Below are 18168 nucleotides of genomic sequence, written 5' to 3'. Positions count from 1 at the left end.
CAAGTTCACCTGCAACCGGACCCACGCCACACCAGCACCCACCAAGCCGAACCCCAGCAGCACCCACCTGAAGTGCATCCTGCTCAACACCCGCTCCGTCCACAGACACGCCGTCGAGCTCTGGAACCTGCTCGACACCACAGCCCCAGACGTCGCCTTCCTCACGGAAACCTTGCTGAACGACTCCTCAGAGCCCGACATCGCCATCGCTATCCCGGACGGCTACAAGATCATCCGGAGGGACCGCGTCAACCAGACCGGAGGAGGCATCGCCATCATCCACAGGGACACCATCCGCATCACGACCAACACCGACGATACCCTTGCACCCACCGAACACCTGCACTTCCAGATCCACGTCAACCCCAAGACCACCCTCAGAGGCACCCTTATCTACAGACCCCCGGGACCACGCACACAATTCAGCGAAGACATCGCCGACTTCATCAGCCCACACGCCCTCCCCTCCGCCGACTACATCCTCCTCGGGGACCTCAACTTCCACCTGGAGAACAACAACGACCGCAACACCACCACCCTGCTGGACAACCTCGAAAACCTCGGACTCAAGCAACTGGTGACCACCCCCACCCACTGCGCCGGACACACACTCGACCCGGTCTTCTCTTCCAGCAAAGACATCGCCTTCAGCCACGCCACGGGACTCCACTGGACGGATCACAGCTGCGTCCACTTCAGCTACAGAAAGAACACGATCCACCACCACCAGCTACAGGTTCCGCGCAGAAGCTGGAACAAGATCACTGCAGACCAGCTCGCTTCTTCCCTGAGCAAGAACCCTCCCACCAGCACAACGAACCCCAGCCAAGCGGCCACCAACCTCACGAAATGGATCAGCGACTGCGCAGACGACCTCGCCCCTCTGAAGACCCCGCCGAGCAGACCAGGCAGCAAGAAAGCCCCATGGTTTAACGACGAACTCAAGATCTCCAAGAAGAACTGCAGAGCACTCGAGAAAACCTGGCGCAGAGACCCAACACCGGACAACATGACTGCCCTCAAGCTCGCCACCCGAAAACACCACCAACTGATCCACGCCACCAAGAAAACGCATTCAAGGAACGACTGGACAACAATGCACACAACAGCAAGGAACTCTTCAACATCGTGAAAGAGCTCTCCAACCCCAACGCCGGAAACAACGACATCACCCCTTCGCAAGACCTCTGCAACTCCCTCGCCTCCTACTTCCACAACAAGATCGCGGACATACACAACAGCTTCAGCACTCAACCGACGCACGCCACGACCGAACCACCGCCCCCCACAACCACCCTCCGCGCCTGGACCCCAATCAGCACCAAAGACACCGTCCACACGATGAACTCCATCCACTCCGGATCTCCGACAGACCCCTGCCCTCACCACGTCTTCAACAAGGCCGACGCTGTCATCGCACCCCACCTGCGGGACATCATCAACACCTCCTTCGACACCGCCACCTTCCCGGAGAGCTGGAAGCACGCCGAACTCAGCGCTCTACTTAAGAAACCTTCAGCCGACCCCACCGACCTCAAGAACTACCGCCCAATCTCGCTGCTCCCGTTTCCGGCAAAAGTCATCGAGAAGACCGTCAACAAGCAACTGGCCGCCTTCCTCGAGACGAACGGTTCCCTCGACCTCTCGCAGTCTGGCTTCCGGGCCAACCACAGCACCGAGACCGCCCTGATCGCAGCCACCGACGACATCCGAGCCCTGCTCGACAACGGAGAAACAGCGGCCCTCATCCTCCTGGACCTCTCCGCGGCCTTCGACACTGTATGCCACCGTACCCTAGTACAGCGCCTGAGCAACGTCGGAATCCAGGAGAAGGCACTGGAGTGGATCATCTCCTTCCTCGCCGGAAGGACACAGAGAGTCCGCCTCCCCCCGTTCAGATCGGAGGCCACCAAAGTCATCTGCGGCGTTCCTCAAGGCTCCTCGCTCAGCCCAACACTCTTCAACGTCTACATGAGCCCCCTCGCAGCCATCGCACGCCAGCACAACCTCAACATCATCTCCTTCGCCGACGACACCCAGCTGATCCTCTCCCTCACCAACGACCCCGCCACCGCCAGAGCCAACCTGCACGAAGGGATGACAGACGTAGCCAAATGGATGTCGAACAGCCGCCTGAAACTGAACTCGGACAAGACGGAAGTCCTCATCCTGGGATCATCACCCTCCGCCTGGGACAACTCCTGGTGGCCCCCCCGCCCTGGGCAGTGCACCCAAACCCACGGACCACGCACGCAACCTGGGCTTCATCCTGGACTCCTCCCTCTCCATGACCAGACAAGTCAACGCCGTCTCCTCGTCGTGCTTCAACATCCTGCGCATGCTACGTAAGATCTTCCGATGGATCCCCACCGAGACCAGGAAGATGGTCACCCAGGCCCTCGTCACCAGCCGTCTGGACTACGGCAACTCCCTCTACGCCGGAACCACCGCCAAACTCCAGAAGAGACTCCAGCGGATCCAGAACACCTCAGCACGACTCATCCTGGACATCCCCCGCCGCAGCCACATCTCCGGACACCTGAAAGACCTGCACTGGCTCCCGGTCAACAAGAGAATCACCTTCCGGCTCCTCACCCACGCACACAAAGCCCTACACAACCAAGGCCCAGGATACCTCAATAGCCGCCTCAACTTCTACGCTCCCAATCGCCAGCTTCGATCGACCAGCCACGCCCTCGCAGCCGTCCCCCGCATCCGAAGAGCCACCACGGGAGGAAGGTCCTTCTCCTACCTGGCAGCCAAGACTTGGAACTCCCTTCCGACCCACCTCCGCCTGACCCAAGACCACCTCGCCTTCAGGAAGCAGCTCAAGACCTGGCTGTTCGAGCACTAGCGGACCCCCTCCCCCAGCGTCTTGAGACCCTCCGGGTGAGTAGTGCGCTATATAAATGCTTTGATTGATTGATTGATTGATTTACTCGCTCCTCTTCTTCTAAATTCAGAAGATCATACTTCCTTTTCTCTCTCAAGAAGTTCACTGTTGGACAAGGCGACCTATAGAGTTTTTCCAGAGGTAGAGAAGGGCACAGGATTTCACTCCCACTTCTTCCGAATGCCTGAGAAGGCTTGCAGGTTCTACTGATTCTAGAGCTTCGGTTCTTGAATGCCTTCCTTTGAAATAGCATGTTAAAGATTTTGGCGCTGATGGCCAAATTCCTCTATGCCCTGCATTAAGGGGACTGGAAGATGCATCTTTTCATGCACATTGCAGTCTCACAGATGTTTCCTTCAGTTTGTACTTGAGTTAAATTACTTTCATATTGTGTGCTAATCAATTGGTCCTGAAGAATTTTCTCCCATTGATCCAAGATAAACAGTAGCAATTCCTGGCTGACAGCAAAACCACCACTGGTACTGCAACAAAAAGGATGGTAATGGGTTGACGGGACTGTGCCAGGAAGCACCCAGTCTCTGGCAGTGGGTCAACTGCCAAGCGCTATCTCTGACTGATAATCATTTGGTGGGTTCTTAAAATGTCAGGGTGCATGAGCTAAGCAGGCACCATCTAGTGGGGCAAAAATGACATTTGCACCAGAAAGGGTTGCAAAACATCTCTTTGGTCAGGGGTGCATGCCTTGAATAGATTATTATACTACTGCAGAGAACACACATGGAGCGATTACGATGTTGGTCGGAAAGCCTCTTACCACTATTCTGAAGCTTTCTGTCTGCAGTCGGAGGCTTTCTGACCTACACGGTCAGTTTGTGGTCCAACTGTCCGATTACGATGTCGGCAGTCAGAATGTAAACCAGTCGGCCATTCCGACTTGGTTCTAAACGTCTCTCGGAGTCTTCCACCCAGTCTGAACTGCACCATAATCGCCAATGGATGGCGTTTCTGCTGTTGTGATTAGAATGTCGGTTTCCCATAGCCGGTCCATGTCGGCCTTTCGGACATGGAAAGGCTGTCAGAGAGTGACTTTGGGGGCCTCTAGCAGGGCCCACTTTACCCTGCAGACTATGGTTGGTGGTCGAGGGGGTACCTAGGGTATCCCCTGCAAACCCCTGCACAGTGTGGTAGGCGCAATGGGGTGCCTGCCACAGGAAGCAGGGTTTCACACGCCCCTTTTCTCAATAGGAGCCTGGATTAAGGCTGGTTTCTGGCTGTGACACTATCTCCCATAGAGAACAGGGGGAATCCAACTGAACAGTGTTAAGTCGCATTGTAAACAGGCAGTCAGAACGGCCGACCTAAGACGGTATCAGTCGTAGGCAACTCCAACTGACATGTCAATGAGTCCCACAGTGTCATGCTTCCTGCACACTAGTGTTAGAACTTCAAGGCTCCCTGGGATAAACATTTAATCTGCTTGCTTTTCCACTGCTGCTGCTTCTTTCCCGAGATCTGAAGGTCAGGATGGACTGAGCTCACATCATTTTTGCTGCCCTGTTTCAAGCCAGGAGAGTGGTGCTCCAACCTACTGAACCTGAGACTTTCACCTCCGCTCTAGTGTAGTGTAGTTCCTATATTCCCAATAGGCTCAGCACGTTGGAATAATATATCCTGTAGATTTGACATAGGACTTATGTTGACTAGGTGTCTATTGAAAAGATTAGAGTTAATTTTGAGTGCCAGCTATCTCAGAGGTCACTAGAAACTTTCTCGAGTAACAAGAAGGGATTTGTTTCTGACAACCGCATAAACATGACAACTTTGTTTCCCCAAGAATAAAACTGATCTTCAGAGTCGTGGAAACAATAGATAGATAGTTTACTCAGTCAATCGTGCATGCTTCGTTTCATAAGAGGTGCAGAGAAATAGAGAGATGGGCGTTTTCAATAAAAGGGTTTATTGAACAGTCTTCCTGCTCATGCAAGTAAAGTGAACTGCTACAATCGTAATACTGGTTGCAAAGTATAATGCGTACAGTAAGAAGAGTATTATGAAATAATACTGTAAAAGCATTGTATGGTTTCTAAACTATAGATAAATACATACATAAATAACAAAGGCTAAAAAGTACTCAACTGGTGCTTCTAAAATACGCCTACCCCAATATACCTAACCTAAGTCTAGTACGAGGGAAGAAATAGGTGAGGTGGAGCATAGGTTTAGTTTTTCTTTGCCAAGAATCTAACCAAGATTTCTCTTAGGGTCTAATCAGCTCCATACCTTGGTTTTAGAATGACGGAGGTCTGGTATCTCTGTCTCAGACTCGATTTCCCAACATCCCATGAGGGGAGCTTGGAAACACTGGAGCTGGATTCTCGCCGGGAGAAATGCAGCCTCTCTGTCAGTGCGTCAGCTGGAGGGTCGGCTTCCTTCGGCGCTTGCTTTAGCGAGCTGCATCTGGCAAGTAGATTGTCGAGCTGCTCCGAACCACTGTGTGTTTGCTAGGGCAAGTGTATGCATATTTATACCTGGAAGGTGCCTAGTTTGACGTAAAAGCAGACATAATAACATCACCTAAGAACCCCAAGGGAATGGTAGTTCTTTGAAAACTCCATGAATTCTTGGACAGATTAATATTCAAGCAAGGGGATGTCCCTGACTGCTAAAGCCGAGTTTTCCAAGAAATCTTTGTGGTTTTTTGGAACGAGTGGAAGTAACCATGCCTGTATGTGGACTGCATGGCTTATGTCTAAATATGGTTATGATTTCTATGCCTATATAAAGGCAATGTGAATTGTACCTATTTAAGGGCATGAATCAGTAAATTTCGCTCGAATCCTAAAATGCTACACAACACTAGCTACCTCCTTAGGAGGGTATCCTGTCTCAGCAGTAAATCAGTGATCTACACTCAGACCTCCCCAACCTACACTCCCTTGAAAGGAACCAATTTAGTAGTTTTTATCTGCCCTCAGAAGAAGTAGACATTATTTGGAGGCTTAGAACCCATGAACTAAATCAATGTATTCTTGTATCTGAACAAATAAACGTGTGTGGCCTAATGTGAGGACCAGTATCAACAAAAGAGGAGTACCCCAAAAAGGAATACGAAAGGTTCTTAATGGGATGTCAAAAAGAGGTAGCAAAAGGACATTATCCTTTTGTTAAGAACACCAACCTGGTTGGTGACATGCTTCATCATTGGGGTCCACCCAGATGGCCGAGTGCCATCCGGGTGTGCTGCGACACCTGACTACAGTGGAGCTGGTTTTTAGTGTGGAGTGCAAGAAAAGTGGTGTTAAAAATTGTCCTGGTATGACTTGTAAAACAGACTTTATTCAGAAGCTACTGGACAATAATAAAAACAAGGTGTAGATACTGGTAGGTTATAATGACCAGTAGTATCTATGTGTGTTATATAAAAAAAGGGTCTACATGTTTCAACCTGTAAATGGTAATCCCAGGTTTTCGTCAGGACCAAAATAGGAAAATGGGTGGTGTACACACACTAACGTGTACCAAGTCCTAAATTCCTTCTACCTTGCTGCAAAATTGTGCAGCAGGCTGCCTCAAAAACCTAAATAGGTGAGGAAAAAGCAGATAAACCTGTGGAAGGAAATGGAAACAATCAAAAACAGATCGTATACATGCCTGTAACGTAGTGTAGGTTTCTCAAAATTCTGCATGCTTCATGCGAATCCCATTTGTAAATGAATTGTAGTTAATAATGTGTCAGGGACGTGGATATTAGCGTGGGTAATTGCTGGTATCTGGTGCGGTAGTGCTTTCTGGCCGTATCTCGTTAATTAGTGGTGCTATAATATAGCCATCAATATATGCTCACTCATTCACACTGATCAATAAACATGTGCGTGGTGGCTGGAAAATAACATTAAATGTAGTCACTAGCACTGAGAAGATTATTCGTAGCGTTACTATAAGAACTCACTCAGACATCGGTGAGTTTATTTGAGCATGCATGCATATATAATTATATACGAGTCTTAAGACAGCTGTCAAAAGGGGGAAATATTACTATTTAAGGATCTCAATTGCTCCAGGGGGCAGACGAAGGCTTGTTCAAGTGGAAACCTAATCTGAGGTATGAAATGGGTAAAAAGCCGTGAGTATATCAGAAAGGCTGAAGGATGGCTCCAAGCGAGCCCGTGGACGCCGCTAACCGCATGGCGGTATGTCAGCAGCGTCTGACTATCAAGACAACTTACAGTTTCGTTGAAATTCGTATTCAGGATACCTACAGGCCTCTTCGTTGTCCCCGTAGCAGTGAGGAGCCGCCGCCGCCGAAGGGTTTAAAAAGCGGCGGCTTCCGGGATGGGAGCGGGTCATTTGGGGCATGTGAGAACACCGTTGCTAGGCACCCACTTGGCACGCCAGTACGATGGTCGAGCGGTGCCAAACTACTGGAAGTGAAGGGAAAAAAATGAAATAAGACAAACGCCCGACCAGGGTCTCCGAGTGAATTAGCTTCTGGCAAATCGGAACAAAGAGGTCAAAATAGACCTGTGCACCCGGGGGGGTTGCCGAGTTTGAGATGGGAAAAGAAATAAAACGGTCAGTGGACCCATTTACAAGTCAAAGGGGGGGGTTAAAAATACCAATGGGTTTAAGATCACTCATGAGCATCAAAGGGTTTTAGGTCTCTCATGAGCACGGAAGAGGGGCAGGTCAGAGTAGTAGACCTGGGGGAGGCAAAAGGGGGTAAAACAGGAGCAAATGACCTGTTTGGTAGAGTCATTCACAAGCACACTGGGGGAAATGAAAAGAGGAATTCCTCATAGGGAGAAACCCTTATATTGCGCTAAGGGAATGTATGCACATTAAAGGTGATTCAAAAGACAGGATGAATTCTCATCACAGAGAGTGTAGGATCATCTTTGAAGGACGGAGCCCCAGGGTATATTATCATTCAATCCTGAAATATGTGTGCAAGATGTGCAAGTGAGAAAATATACATAGGAATGACAACCAGGAATATTAAACAAAGGATCTGCGAGCATCGCAGCACCATCCGCTGCAAGAAGAATGCAACCAGACTAACAGACCACTTTTTGGAAGCCAACCACACCCCAAATGACATGAGATGGTCTGTGATTGAACAGGTCAGGGCTGGGCCGAATTTACAAAAACAACTATTTTGAAAAGAAACAACGTTGGATCTATAGACTATCCACACATATTACATGTCTACTGAAATAAATTTACAATTGATCTATTTTACATTTTTCTAATAGACAAAGGCCCTGCACACCATACTTAGACATGTCTACAGGACTGGTAGAGATGCATGTTCCTTTAAAGAAGCTGCTGCCATTGCAGCTCCTCTGAAGGTGCTGAAAGTTTTTTGAATGGATGCGATGTTTCATACTTCTATTCTGCTCATTTTTTTGTTTTACAAAAACAAACTCCCAAAGCGGGACCTGTTTTGAAAAACAACATAATGATGACTCTGACAGCTCTAAATGTATGGCCGGTGTTTTTCTTTTTTGTCTGTTTGTGACTGCCAGGAAAAGTTCTGTCTGCTCTAAATAGGGTGGGCAGTCCGATACTGGTCCACAATGTGAGGTTTAAACAGAGACACCAACTTTTCCAACTGCAGAAATCTGAAAATCCTTCCAAATCTAAATAGAGTGATTGGACAATCAGGTTTGCGGACACAATACTCATTTGTGGTGATGTGCCCTGTCTGCCAAACTCTAAACGAGGCCTGTAGTATCCTACAGTGAAATATCCCACTTGCTTGGTCTTAATGACTTTGAAGCTAGAGGGTACACAGTGCTGCTTGTATTTAAAGGTCTTAAAGAAATATTTTAAGCAATTAGTGGCCCAACAAGTTTTTGCTACTATGACAGCATTAAACAATTGTTGAATCATTAACAGGACTTTCACTGAAATACATGAGCAGGTGATGCAGTGGATGTGCTTAAAAAGATTGAACAAAGAAGTAAACATTTAAGATTTACATGTAAGTAATTAAACCACTTGCAAGACAGTTAAAATGATGAACAAATCAATGGTTAAAATAGTGCTGCAGATCCAAAGGGCATGAATTGCAAAACAGCACTTCCAGGCTGTTTGCCACATTAAAAATCACCAATGTTAGTGGAAATGATATCATTGAACACCAGTGACATCACAGGCTTGGCAATTTGTGCTTCCTGTAGCCTCTTATCAGCCTCATCAGGGTTAGCACAAGGTTGAGCCATGAATAGAGTTCTGCTTCTGCCTTTGTGACCCCTTAGACTAAGGCCTATGAGGGCAGCGTCTGAGGTATGAAAGAGCACATCAGATATATAAGGTGCTGCCTCTTCCCACCTCTCAGTGATGTCTATGTAGTGAGAGTAGTTTTAAAGGGGGCGGTCCACCTTTGATGTGTGCTGTTAGCCTTAGTAAAAGGAGACACTACTAAATGCTAAAGGACTGCAGGACACAGAGCCCCCATTTGGGGACTTTGATTGAAAGCTCCTGGTTGTTCTTTTCAACTGCATTTGGGTATTCTTAATAAAACTGATATAGAAAACCTCCTGTCCTTTTTTTAACTAATCGGTCTTTTCTTTTGCAGGTATCCCAATGCTTTGAACTCCATTCCCTGGACCACTGACACTATTGCACTGGTGCAAAAGAAAACAAAGGAAACACTTCAGTATATCGAAGTGATTCATTCTAATGTAAGCTGCTTTCTATTTTCATATGAAGAATTTAAAAAAAGACATTTGTGCATGAAGTGATATTATACTGCTTGAGCCATTAATATGTTAAATTCTTTATAAATGGTTTCAATCCCTGAATTCAAGAATTAATGGAGTGAGCCTGTTATAATCAATGCTCTTGTGTAGTCTGTTAATTGCAGTCACTACAACTCGAATATAGTGAATAGTGAATTGGGAAATGTTGGTGCTTGACAGGGTAGCAATCAAATGCTGTTTGTCGCAGTGTTCATTTGAAGAAATTTGACAAACTGTTTCATCTGTACCAGCACTCCTGTGCTTCATTTAATTTAAGCCCCCGGGTGTACCAGGCCCCAGGGGTTAGTTTCAATATTTAGGAGGGGGTATACGGGGCCCCCTCCTAGAAAGCCTAAAGCCCCGGGTACTGCCCCAGGGCAATCTTTTTTTTATTCATGTGGGGGTTGCTCTTGCTGCAGTCCACAAACCCTGGGGACCGCCACCTCCCCTGGGCTAATGTTTTAATCATTTGGAGGCACCTGGGGGCCCGCTGCAGCTCTGGGGACCGACACTGCCCTAGGGCTAAACATAATAGAAGTGTGAGGGGCAAGACGGCCCCCACAGCCCTAATGACCGCCACCTCTCTGGGGCTAGATATCATAATAATGCAGGGAGGCTCTTCCCCTCCCCCGCAGCCATGGGTCTACTACCTCCTCGGGCTAAAGCTAAAACAAATAAAGGAGGGGCTGTGCGGGCCAGCCTCCTAGAGTCCTATCTGGCCCTGGGGAAGGGCTGGCTCTAGCAATGTCCCAAGGTGTCCAGCCCAGGGATATTGCAGTTTCCTAGTGCTTGGTGGGAGAACCGATCCTGCCAAGCCATAGCAAATTCTCTGCTTTCAGCAAGCGAGAGGAAAAGTGTTCTTGGTTGGTGAAAGCAGGGCAAGTGTCTGTTTCCCTGCCTGCTGTGAAGCGAGCAGCGAAACATACACATTGCTTTGGGATCCAGAGAGCTACGTGTCAGCAGCTCCTTAGATCTGAAAGCAATTCCAGCTCCTGAAGGTGGTGTGGACCTGGCAAGGAGTGTGAGGGCCTTGAGGCTCCCCCCACTGTCCCCAACATTGGCAGTGGGTTCCCTGTGTTGCCACCAGGGCACCCATACTACAGGCTGGTGCATGAGAGCAGGGGTCCCCAAGTCTGAATTCAGCCAAGCAGCCCCCTTCGTTTTGTTAAAAAAAATTTTTTTTTTAAAGTGCCAGGTCTCAGTGGATGGGGTCTCAGGGGCCCCTCTCCCTTCTTAAAAGAAAATCAAAAAAAGGTTCAGGCCCCATGGGGGCAGTTCTACTTACATGGTCCTGCATTACCAAGAGTAGGCATTACAGAATCAATGCATCACAAGAGAACCACAAGTATATCTGTTCACCTATGAAGATCCACAATTTTAAAACTGCCAACATCACCAAGTACCTCTGTGTAGGGCTTTGAAAGTCAAAGATGATAAGACCCTTTTGGTTCTCAAAGACTCCATAGAATAGTAATGTAAGTTCATGGGTGTGAGTATATATGTCATGATGTAGAATGTTCACTTAATGATTACATACTGAGGTATGAAGACATGTAATACCAAGCACCATCGGTGGCGTGATCATTTGCATGTACCTGAGCTGGGGAGGATGCTGCAACTGGGGACAAGATACGGGATTACGTAAACCCCATGACCCGAAGAACTGAGAGTGCTCTCCCAGAGTTTTTGCCATGGTCCAGCAAACTGCTTGTGTGTGCCACATGTGCCTCAGTTGAAGTGAAAGCTGACCGTTGGCGTATCTGGAGTCAAAGCGCCACTCCCGCCAGTGAAAGGACTGTAAAGAAAGTGAAGGCGTTACAGAAAGTTTCCTTCTCATTGGCTAGAAATTTGCTGGTAAATGATGAGACAAGAGATAATGCACCACAGCATAACAAAGAGATATTATTCATACATCACAACGCTAAAGGCAGCTACAACCAGGTACAGAGCATTGCCAAAGGGAATGATTGTCAACTGCAAGGCAGCGTTATAAGTAGAAAACATTTCTAACACAAAGAAACACTAAAGGCAGTGGACACCAGGTACAATGCAAAGAGTTGAGAAGGGTGAATCACCTTTGCAAGAAACAAAGCCTCTTCTCATCACCAAAGAAGAAAACAGCAACTTACATCCAGAGAGCAGGCGTGATGAACCAAATGCAGCGGATACTGGATGAAGGTGCCAGTCCAGGTGGGCAGCTGACACTGCCCCAGTAGGCTATGCTCCCGGCAGCATAAAGTTACACAGGCTATGATGCTGCAGCATTCTTGAAACGCGTGCCTCCATTTAATTCCACTAAAAATCAGAATATTGGTGACAGATGGACTGCCTGGATCAAAACATTTGATGATTTCATTGATACAACAGAAGAAGCAAATGAAAAAAAGAACATTAAATATCTAAAGAGTTTAGCGGGTGCAGGAGTAAAAGAAGTGACAACAAAAATATCACACAGTGGTTAAGTTATGTACCGTCAAATCAAAGAGGTTCAATCCAATGCTAAATGTAGACTACAAAAAATAATTTTTCAGTCACGAAAGGCAGAAATACAGTGAAGCAATAGATGAATTTGTAGAAAGGCTTGACTCACTCATCAAGCAAGGCAAGTTCAATGAGTTAAATGATGAAGAGGCCATGCGCCAGAGTAATAGATGGTTGTCTCTCAGATTCTTTCAGACGAACAATACTGTAAGAGATATTCAGCTCTGAGCAAGTACTTATGACTGAGAGAGCAGCAGAAGGAGCTGACAGGTAAGCTGCTAGAATGGAGACCAGAATGGCCCACAATGAGTCAGTGCCGAGTGTGAAAAGCCAGTTGAAACATAAGGTAGATGGCCATAAAGTAATGTCTCCAAAGAAAAAGAAGTTGTGTTTCCAATGTGGATGTTCCTTTCCACATGACGGCAAATGTCCCGCTACTGGATAGATCTGCAAAGGCTGCAGGAAAGTGAACCATTTTGTAACGGTCTGCAAAGGAAAGATCAAATGTGTCACAGTGAGAAAGAAAAATTAATGCAAGAAAGTTCAACCATGCCCAGAAGAACAAGTGGCATTATCAGTTGAGGCAAGTAGAAACTGAATGACGTTGAGTGTTGTCGAATTCCTCATCTGAAAGTTTGTCACTGTCATTGTCAAGCGACAGTGAGGAAGATGGCTGCGCAATGTCAGTCAACTACTGAAGCATGTGTGCATGTAGGCTTAGCTTTTAGCAAGAAAGAATGGCAGTGGAAATGAGATCAACAAGTGGATACAGAATTCATTTGGACACTGTCGGTGGCGTGATCATATATCACGTATAGGTGCTGCTATGCCAACTAAAAAGTACAATCATCTGTCTCCAGTGCCCCGTTTTGCCCCGTTTAACCCCTTCATAAACAAAAGTGTATACGTGGACTGCTTTGATGCCACTGCAAAGGCAAGGTTCATTTATAGCAACTGTGAAGTATAAAAAGACTAAAGTACAAGCGACAATTCATGTCCCGCATGGTACTTGACCGAGTATATGTTTACTCAGTTTCATCACAGCTGCTGACATGGGGCTGATTTCTTCAAACTAGTACGTTAATGCCTATCATGAGATGGTGAATCAGTTTCCATCTTTGTTCCCGGGAGTGAGAAGACTTAAGACAATGAAAGTGCAGCTTCACAAAAATGAGGACATCTGTGCCGCTGCTCAGCAACGTAGTTGAATTGCACTTCATTTACAAACAGCTATTTTTAAAGAAATTTGAGGCATTGTTTAAAAATGACATCATTGATCAAACCAGCAGTCCTACATATTGGGTGTCCGATGAAGGATTGTGGAGGAGTTGTGTGCATCTGGTTTGATATGCGCTAAGTGAGCAAGGTGATTGAAAGAGAATGACATCCAGGTCTGCACATTGTTGACATGATTATGCAGCTGAAGTCTTTTCCCAACTCGATTTGAACTAAGGGTATTACCAACTTGTACTGGAAGACAATTGGAGGTACATTACTACCTTTTCGACTCATGTTGGCTTGTTTAGATATAAATGTCAAATTGTTTGCTATACTTCCTTACACCAAATCGAATGTGCAGCAATACACTGTTTTTACAAGATAAATTGCATTCCTGTCCTTTCAGCCAGAGTAACGCACAATTCGCAGACGAGCACCAATGCAGGCACCCTTGCATCATTGTGTGATGCTGACATGATTGTTTTTGTGCATTAAGGGGCCCCTTCCTGCACAAAGACAATCAGGGGAGGCATTTTCCTCATTGAATGGGTTATATTTACAAGGAACTGATGCAGCGCCCCTCCACAAGCCAGTTTGATGTGCCGTGGTGTGTCAATAAGGAAAGTGCAGGGTGTATCATATTTATAGCAATACAACACATCCCTGTCCTTTCCTTTGTACACAATTGGCTGCCTAATGTCAACATTTTTGTGGGAGAGAAGCCACCTTCCCTCACAAAAACAACCCTTACCTCACACGAGGGGAGGTGTAGGCTTTTGACGCATTCACAGGTTTACAAGTCCTTGTAAATCTAAGAATACGTCAAAATCCAATCGGTGTTACGTGTTAACACCCACTGAAATGCCTCTATGATGTGGAGTAAGTCAAAACAGTGACTTGCACTGCTATGCCTTACTCCATATCTAGTAGGCCATGAAAAGTCATGTAAAGTGGCTTTGCATGGACTTGTAGACATGGGGCAGCACTCTGCACTGCTGCTGCATCAAAAAAGTGATGCAGCCACTACGCAGCCTCCTTGTGAATATACCCCTAGATTTCGGAATGTCCTCAGCTGCAGTACTCTTTCAGGATGTCATTTGTCGCATAATACAGCCAGTCACAAATGCTTTCAATTACAGTGATGACATACTAGTTTTTGGCGCCACACGAAAAGAGCATGAAAAACATCTTACACACATGTGTTGTGTACTTGCGGATGCAGGTCTCACATTAAATGCAGAAAAATGTGAGTTTTATAAAAACAAAACTACAAGTTCTTAGTTCATACCTACTACTCCCCCAGAAGATCTAACCATGCTGCGATCCTTCCTTGGTATGGCCAGTTACTGCTCAAGGTATATACGTGATTTTGCGACTGTGCCCCATTGAGAGACTTAGCGAAACAAAATGTAACATTTTGATGGTCGCATGATTGTTAACAAAGCTTCAAGAAAATTAAACATGCAATTGAGAATGCCACTGTAAAGGCATGCTTTGATCTGAAGCTGTAGACTGAGATTGGGTTAATGCAATCCCAGTGGGGTTGGGTGCCATCCTACCCTAGCACATAGGACATACCAATGCACAAAGGTACATTGTGGATTATGCTAATCAGAGTTGGTCATACACGAAACATGCCTGTTCACAACCCGAAATAGAAAGTCTCACTGTGGTGTGGGCTTGTGAGCATTTTCATGCATTTCACCAATTACCAATCATTGTTCACCATTTTCACCAATCATAAAGCCAAGATGCCCATGTACATTGAGAGGTGAGGGTTACAACTACATGCGTATGATTATATGAATGTGTATCATCAGGGACAGGTCAAAACCCTCTTGACTATTTCTCACATGTACCTATAACATATCATGGCAATACTTAACAACAGACGGCAATAAACATTGTAAAGCGCGCTTACCGCTTTAATATTTATCGCCATCTATCACTGGAAGTTATCGTCATGCTTGCGCTGTATTTACAACGCATAGTGCAATGGCGATATAAATTCCAGCGATAGTGGGGTGATCACCGTTTTGCAAGGAACATCGCTGGTTTTCCAGTGATGTTCCCTGCAAAACGTCGATATACTTGTTGATACAACCATGTGGTTGTAACACAAGAATCCACCCCCTATATTAGGTATGGGTTAGTCATGATTTTAGCATACGTTAGTTATGGGCGAAAACAGCGATTTTCGCCCAAAACTAACGTCTGCTAAAATACGTGGGCCACCTTGTAAATATCGCGATGTGCACATCAGCGATGTTTACAAGGTTGTACTGCCCAGTGATGCCCACTTTGCATCTCATTAGAAATGCAAAGGGAGGCGTTGGAAAAAAGGGTGCTAACATGCACTAATGCATATTAGCCCCTTCTTGTAAATAGGGCGCTATTTTTATCTCAGCTTTTTTGGCTTTAAAAGCCAAAAAATCAGAGATATGGCCCTTGTAAATATGCCCTTAAATTCCTTTTTTTATTTGTATCACAACAATAAATACTATATATTATATAATCGTATCAGGGTGATTAATACAATATAAAGAATAAATTGATTAATGAAAACAACATCACCAAGACACAGAGAGTATTGTCTTATCTGATCTTACACATTCAGACATACCACAAAAAATTAACACATTCTAAAAACAACACAGAGAACAGATAACTTTATGAAGACCATCCTAGTACACTATTTAAAGCTCAACCCAGGATCATTTTTCTCTTTTAGTGTACTAAAGAAGGCATCAACGTATGATGTTCTAGAATTGTCAACTGAGAATGTTTCTTCTTAACGAGCTCCCTGGGACCTAATGCGGTTCTCTCATCTTGATGAATCAGTTGAAAATGAATTAAGGGCCTGCCATTTGTGCAAATGCATGGGATAAGATTGCAATTGATTTCTTTGAAGCCCTTGACAATGGACATCATCTACTTGTCCCTGTGGATAAATACTCCTATTTTCCTCTTGAGGCAGATCTGTCATCATCTACTCATGGCAGAGTAATTGAGAGATTAGAAAGCATTTTTGCAAAATGGGATGTTCCTTTGATTTTGAAATCTAACAATGGCACACCTTTCAATAGTCAAAAGTTTAAAGATAATCTCACTCATTTGAATGTCAATCATTAGAAAAGCACACCTCTCCGCCCACAGGCAAATGGTGTTGTCACCTTAATGTTTGGGAGAAACATAAGAACCAAAGTGCCACAATGGGCACCTGAAAGATCTATTGACATTGATAAACTTCACACTACTGATTCATCTCACAAACAGAAAATGAAGACCTATGCTGATAGACGACGCTGTGCTCGGGGCAGTGTTTGGAAGTGTAATGCTCCTTTTAGTGCTAACCCACTGAGAATTTGTGCCCAGTAAAGGACACATGGTGACTGCTCACCATCCTGAAAAGTCCATTATGTGAGATTATTTGCATTTCATGTATCTGCCCACTGACTATACCAGTATTTTTATCACCAGTGCCAGTCATGGGCAGGTCTCCTGTATCCCTGCAGCCCTAAATGACAAGATCTGGGAAATTGATTTGAGCACCTGAACAACTTATTGAATAGTTGTCATCTATGTATATATTACTTACACTTTTTATTTAACAAAGGGGAAGATGCAGCGTATTGTGAGTTAGAGAAGATGGGTCAATTTTGGTTGCTGATTGACTTCATAGAACAGTGACATTAGTGTGTGAGTGAAGGGATAGAAATCATGATGTAGAATTTTCAATTATGGATACATGCTGAGAAATGAAGACATGTAATGCAAAGTTCTGTGTGTGTCATGAGCATTTGCATGCACTGGCTCTGGGGATGGTGCTACATTATGCGCTAGACTGTACATTTACGTGTCCCTCTCCGCGAGGAATTTGTAAAATGCAAGACAATCTTTATGCCACTGTTAATGGTCAATGGCTGATGTATATGCGCTGTGATAACTAATCCTCTCTTCTTTGTTCTCTGCTTTCAGCAAAGCTTCATTGATGACTTTAGCTATGTTCACAACATCTCTGACCCACCAAACACATCCTGTACTGTTTAAGAGTCAACAAGTTGTGCGCCATCTCCATCTACTACAATCAAGCTCCCTTTCACGTTTCTGACTGACACTGGCTAGAGCTCATTTACAGGGGTTCTTCATCTGATTGTATTTCTCCTTTCAGCTTTCACTGTGATCATTAAATTCTTAGATTCCTAAAGGTTAAACATATTCCTGCACTGTTCACTGGAAAAAGTTAAATGTCTTTCAGAATTACAGTTACTACTATGTATGAAATGTTATATCTACACAGTACTGTATGGATATAAACCTACTCTGAACCTTTCCTCTCTTTGTTAGCATTCTCTCCTCCCATCATGTGGTGGCATCTTGCTTCCTTCTCACTAATGTCCTAGTAGCTGAAAAATGTTGAGCGTAAACCATGCAGCAGAAGATATGCACTTCAATTTTTACTGATAGGCCAGGTAGAGAAGAAGAAAAAGGGGGCGAGATGTACTAAGCATTTTAACAGTTAAAATTCAATTTCCTAAGTGCTAATGCCACTGAGAGACCTTCTAATATTATAATATGCTTAGCTTCTAGCAAGGGAGGATGGTATACATGGTTCTTTAGTTCCTGGTCCCACCATAATTATAATATGATTTCTCCATTTGTGTTTTATGGAATTGTAACAATGCTGATTGTATTATTTCTAATCATATGCCTTCTTATGTTAGCTAAAATACTGCATCTTAGAGCACTACGTTAAAATAAACATTTTAAACTGTTCCCTGTCTTTATTTCCTCACATTATGGACTGACATGAGAATAATAATGAAAGTGTTCTTGATTCCCACCATTCCTGTATAACCTTAGTCGCATGTT

At 45.3% G+C, this 18168-nt stretch overlaps 1 protein-coding gene across 1 annotated transcript in view; it reads left to right on the top strand.

Moving 5' to 3' along the window:
* The window catches only part of LOC144767799 (DBH-like monooxygenase protein 2), a 274266-nt gene extending 256326 nt beyond the window's left edge, over positions 1–17940 (top strand). The window contains exons 12-13 of the mRNA XM_078651178.1: positions 9435–9540; positions 17275–17940. Of these exons, the coding sequence (XP_078507304.1) occupies positions 9435–9540; positions 17275–17346 (178 nt within the window). The 3' untranslated portion in view covers positions 17347–17940. The remainder of the gene's footprint in view (positions 1–9434; positions 9541–17274) is intronic.
* The last annotated feature ends 228 nt before the right edge of the window (positions 17941–18168 follow it).

The sequence above is a fragment of the Lissotriton helveticus genome, chromosome 7, assembly GCF_964261635.1.
Source record: "Lissotriton helveticus chromosome 7, aLisHel1.1, whole genome shotgun sequence".
NCBI lineage: Eukaryota > Metazoa > Chordata > Amphibia > Caudata > Salamandridae > Lissotriton > Lissotriton helveticus.
The sequence above is the reverse complement of the archived record's forward strand: the minus strand, read 5'-3'. Positions and strand labels throughout refer to the sequence as shown.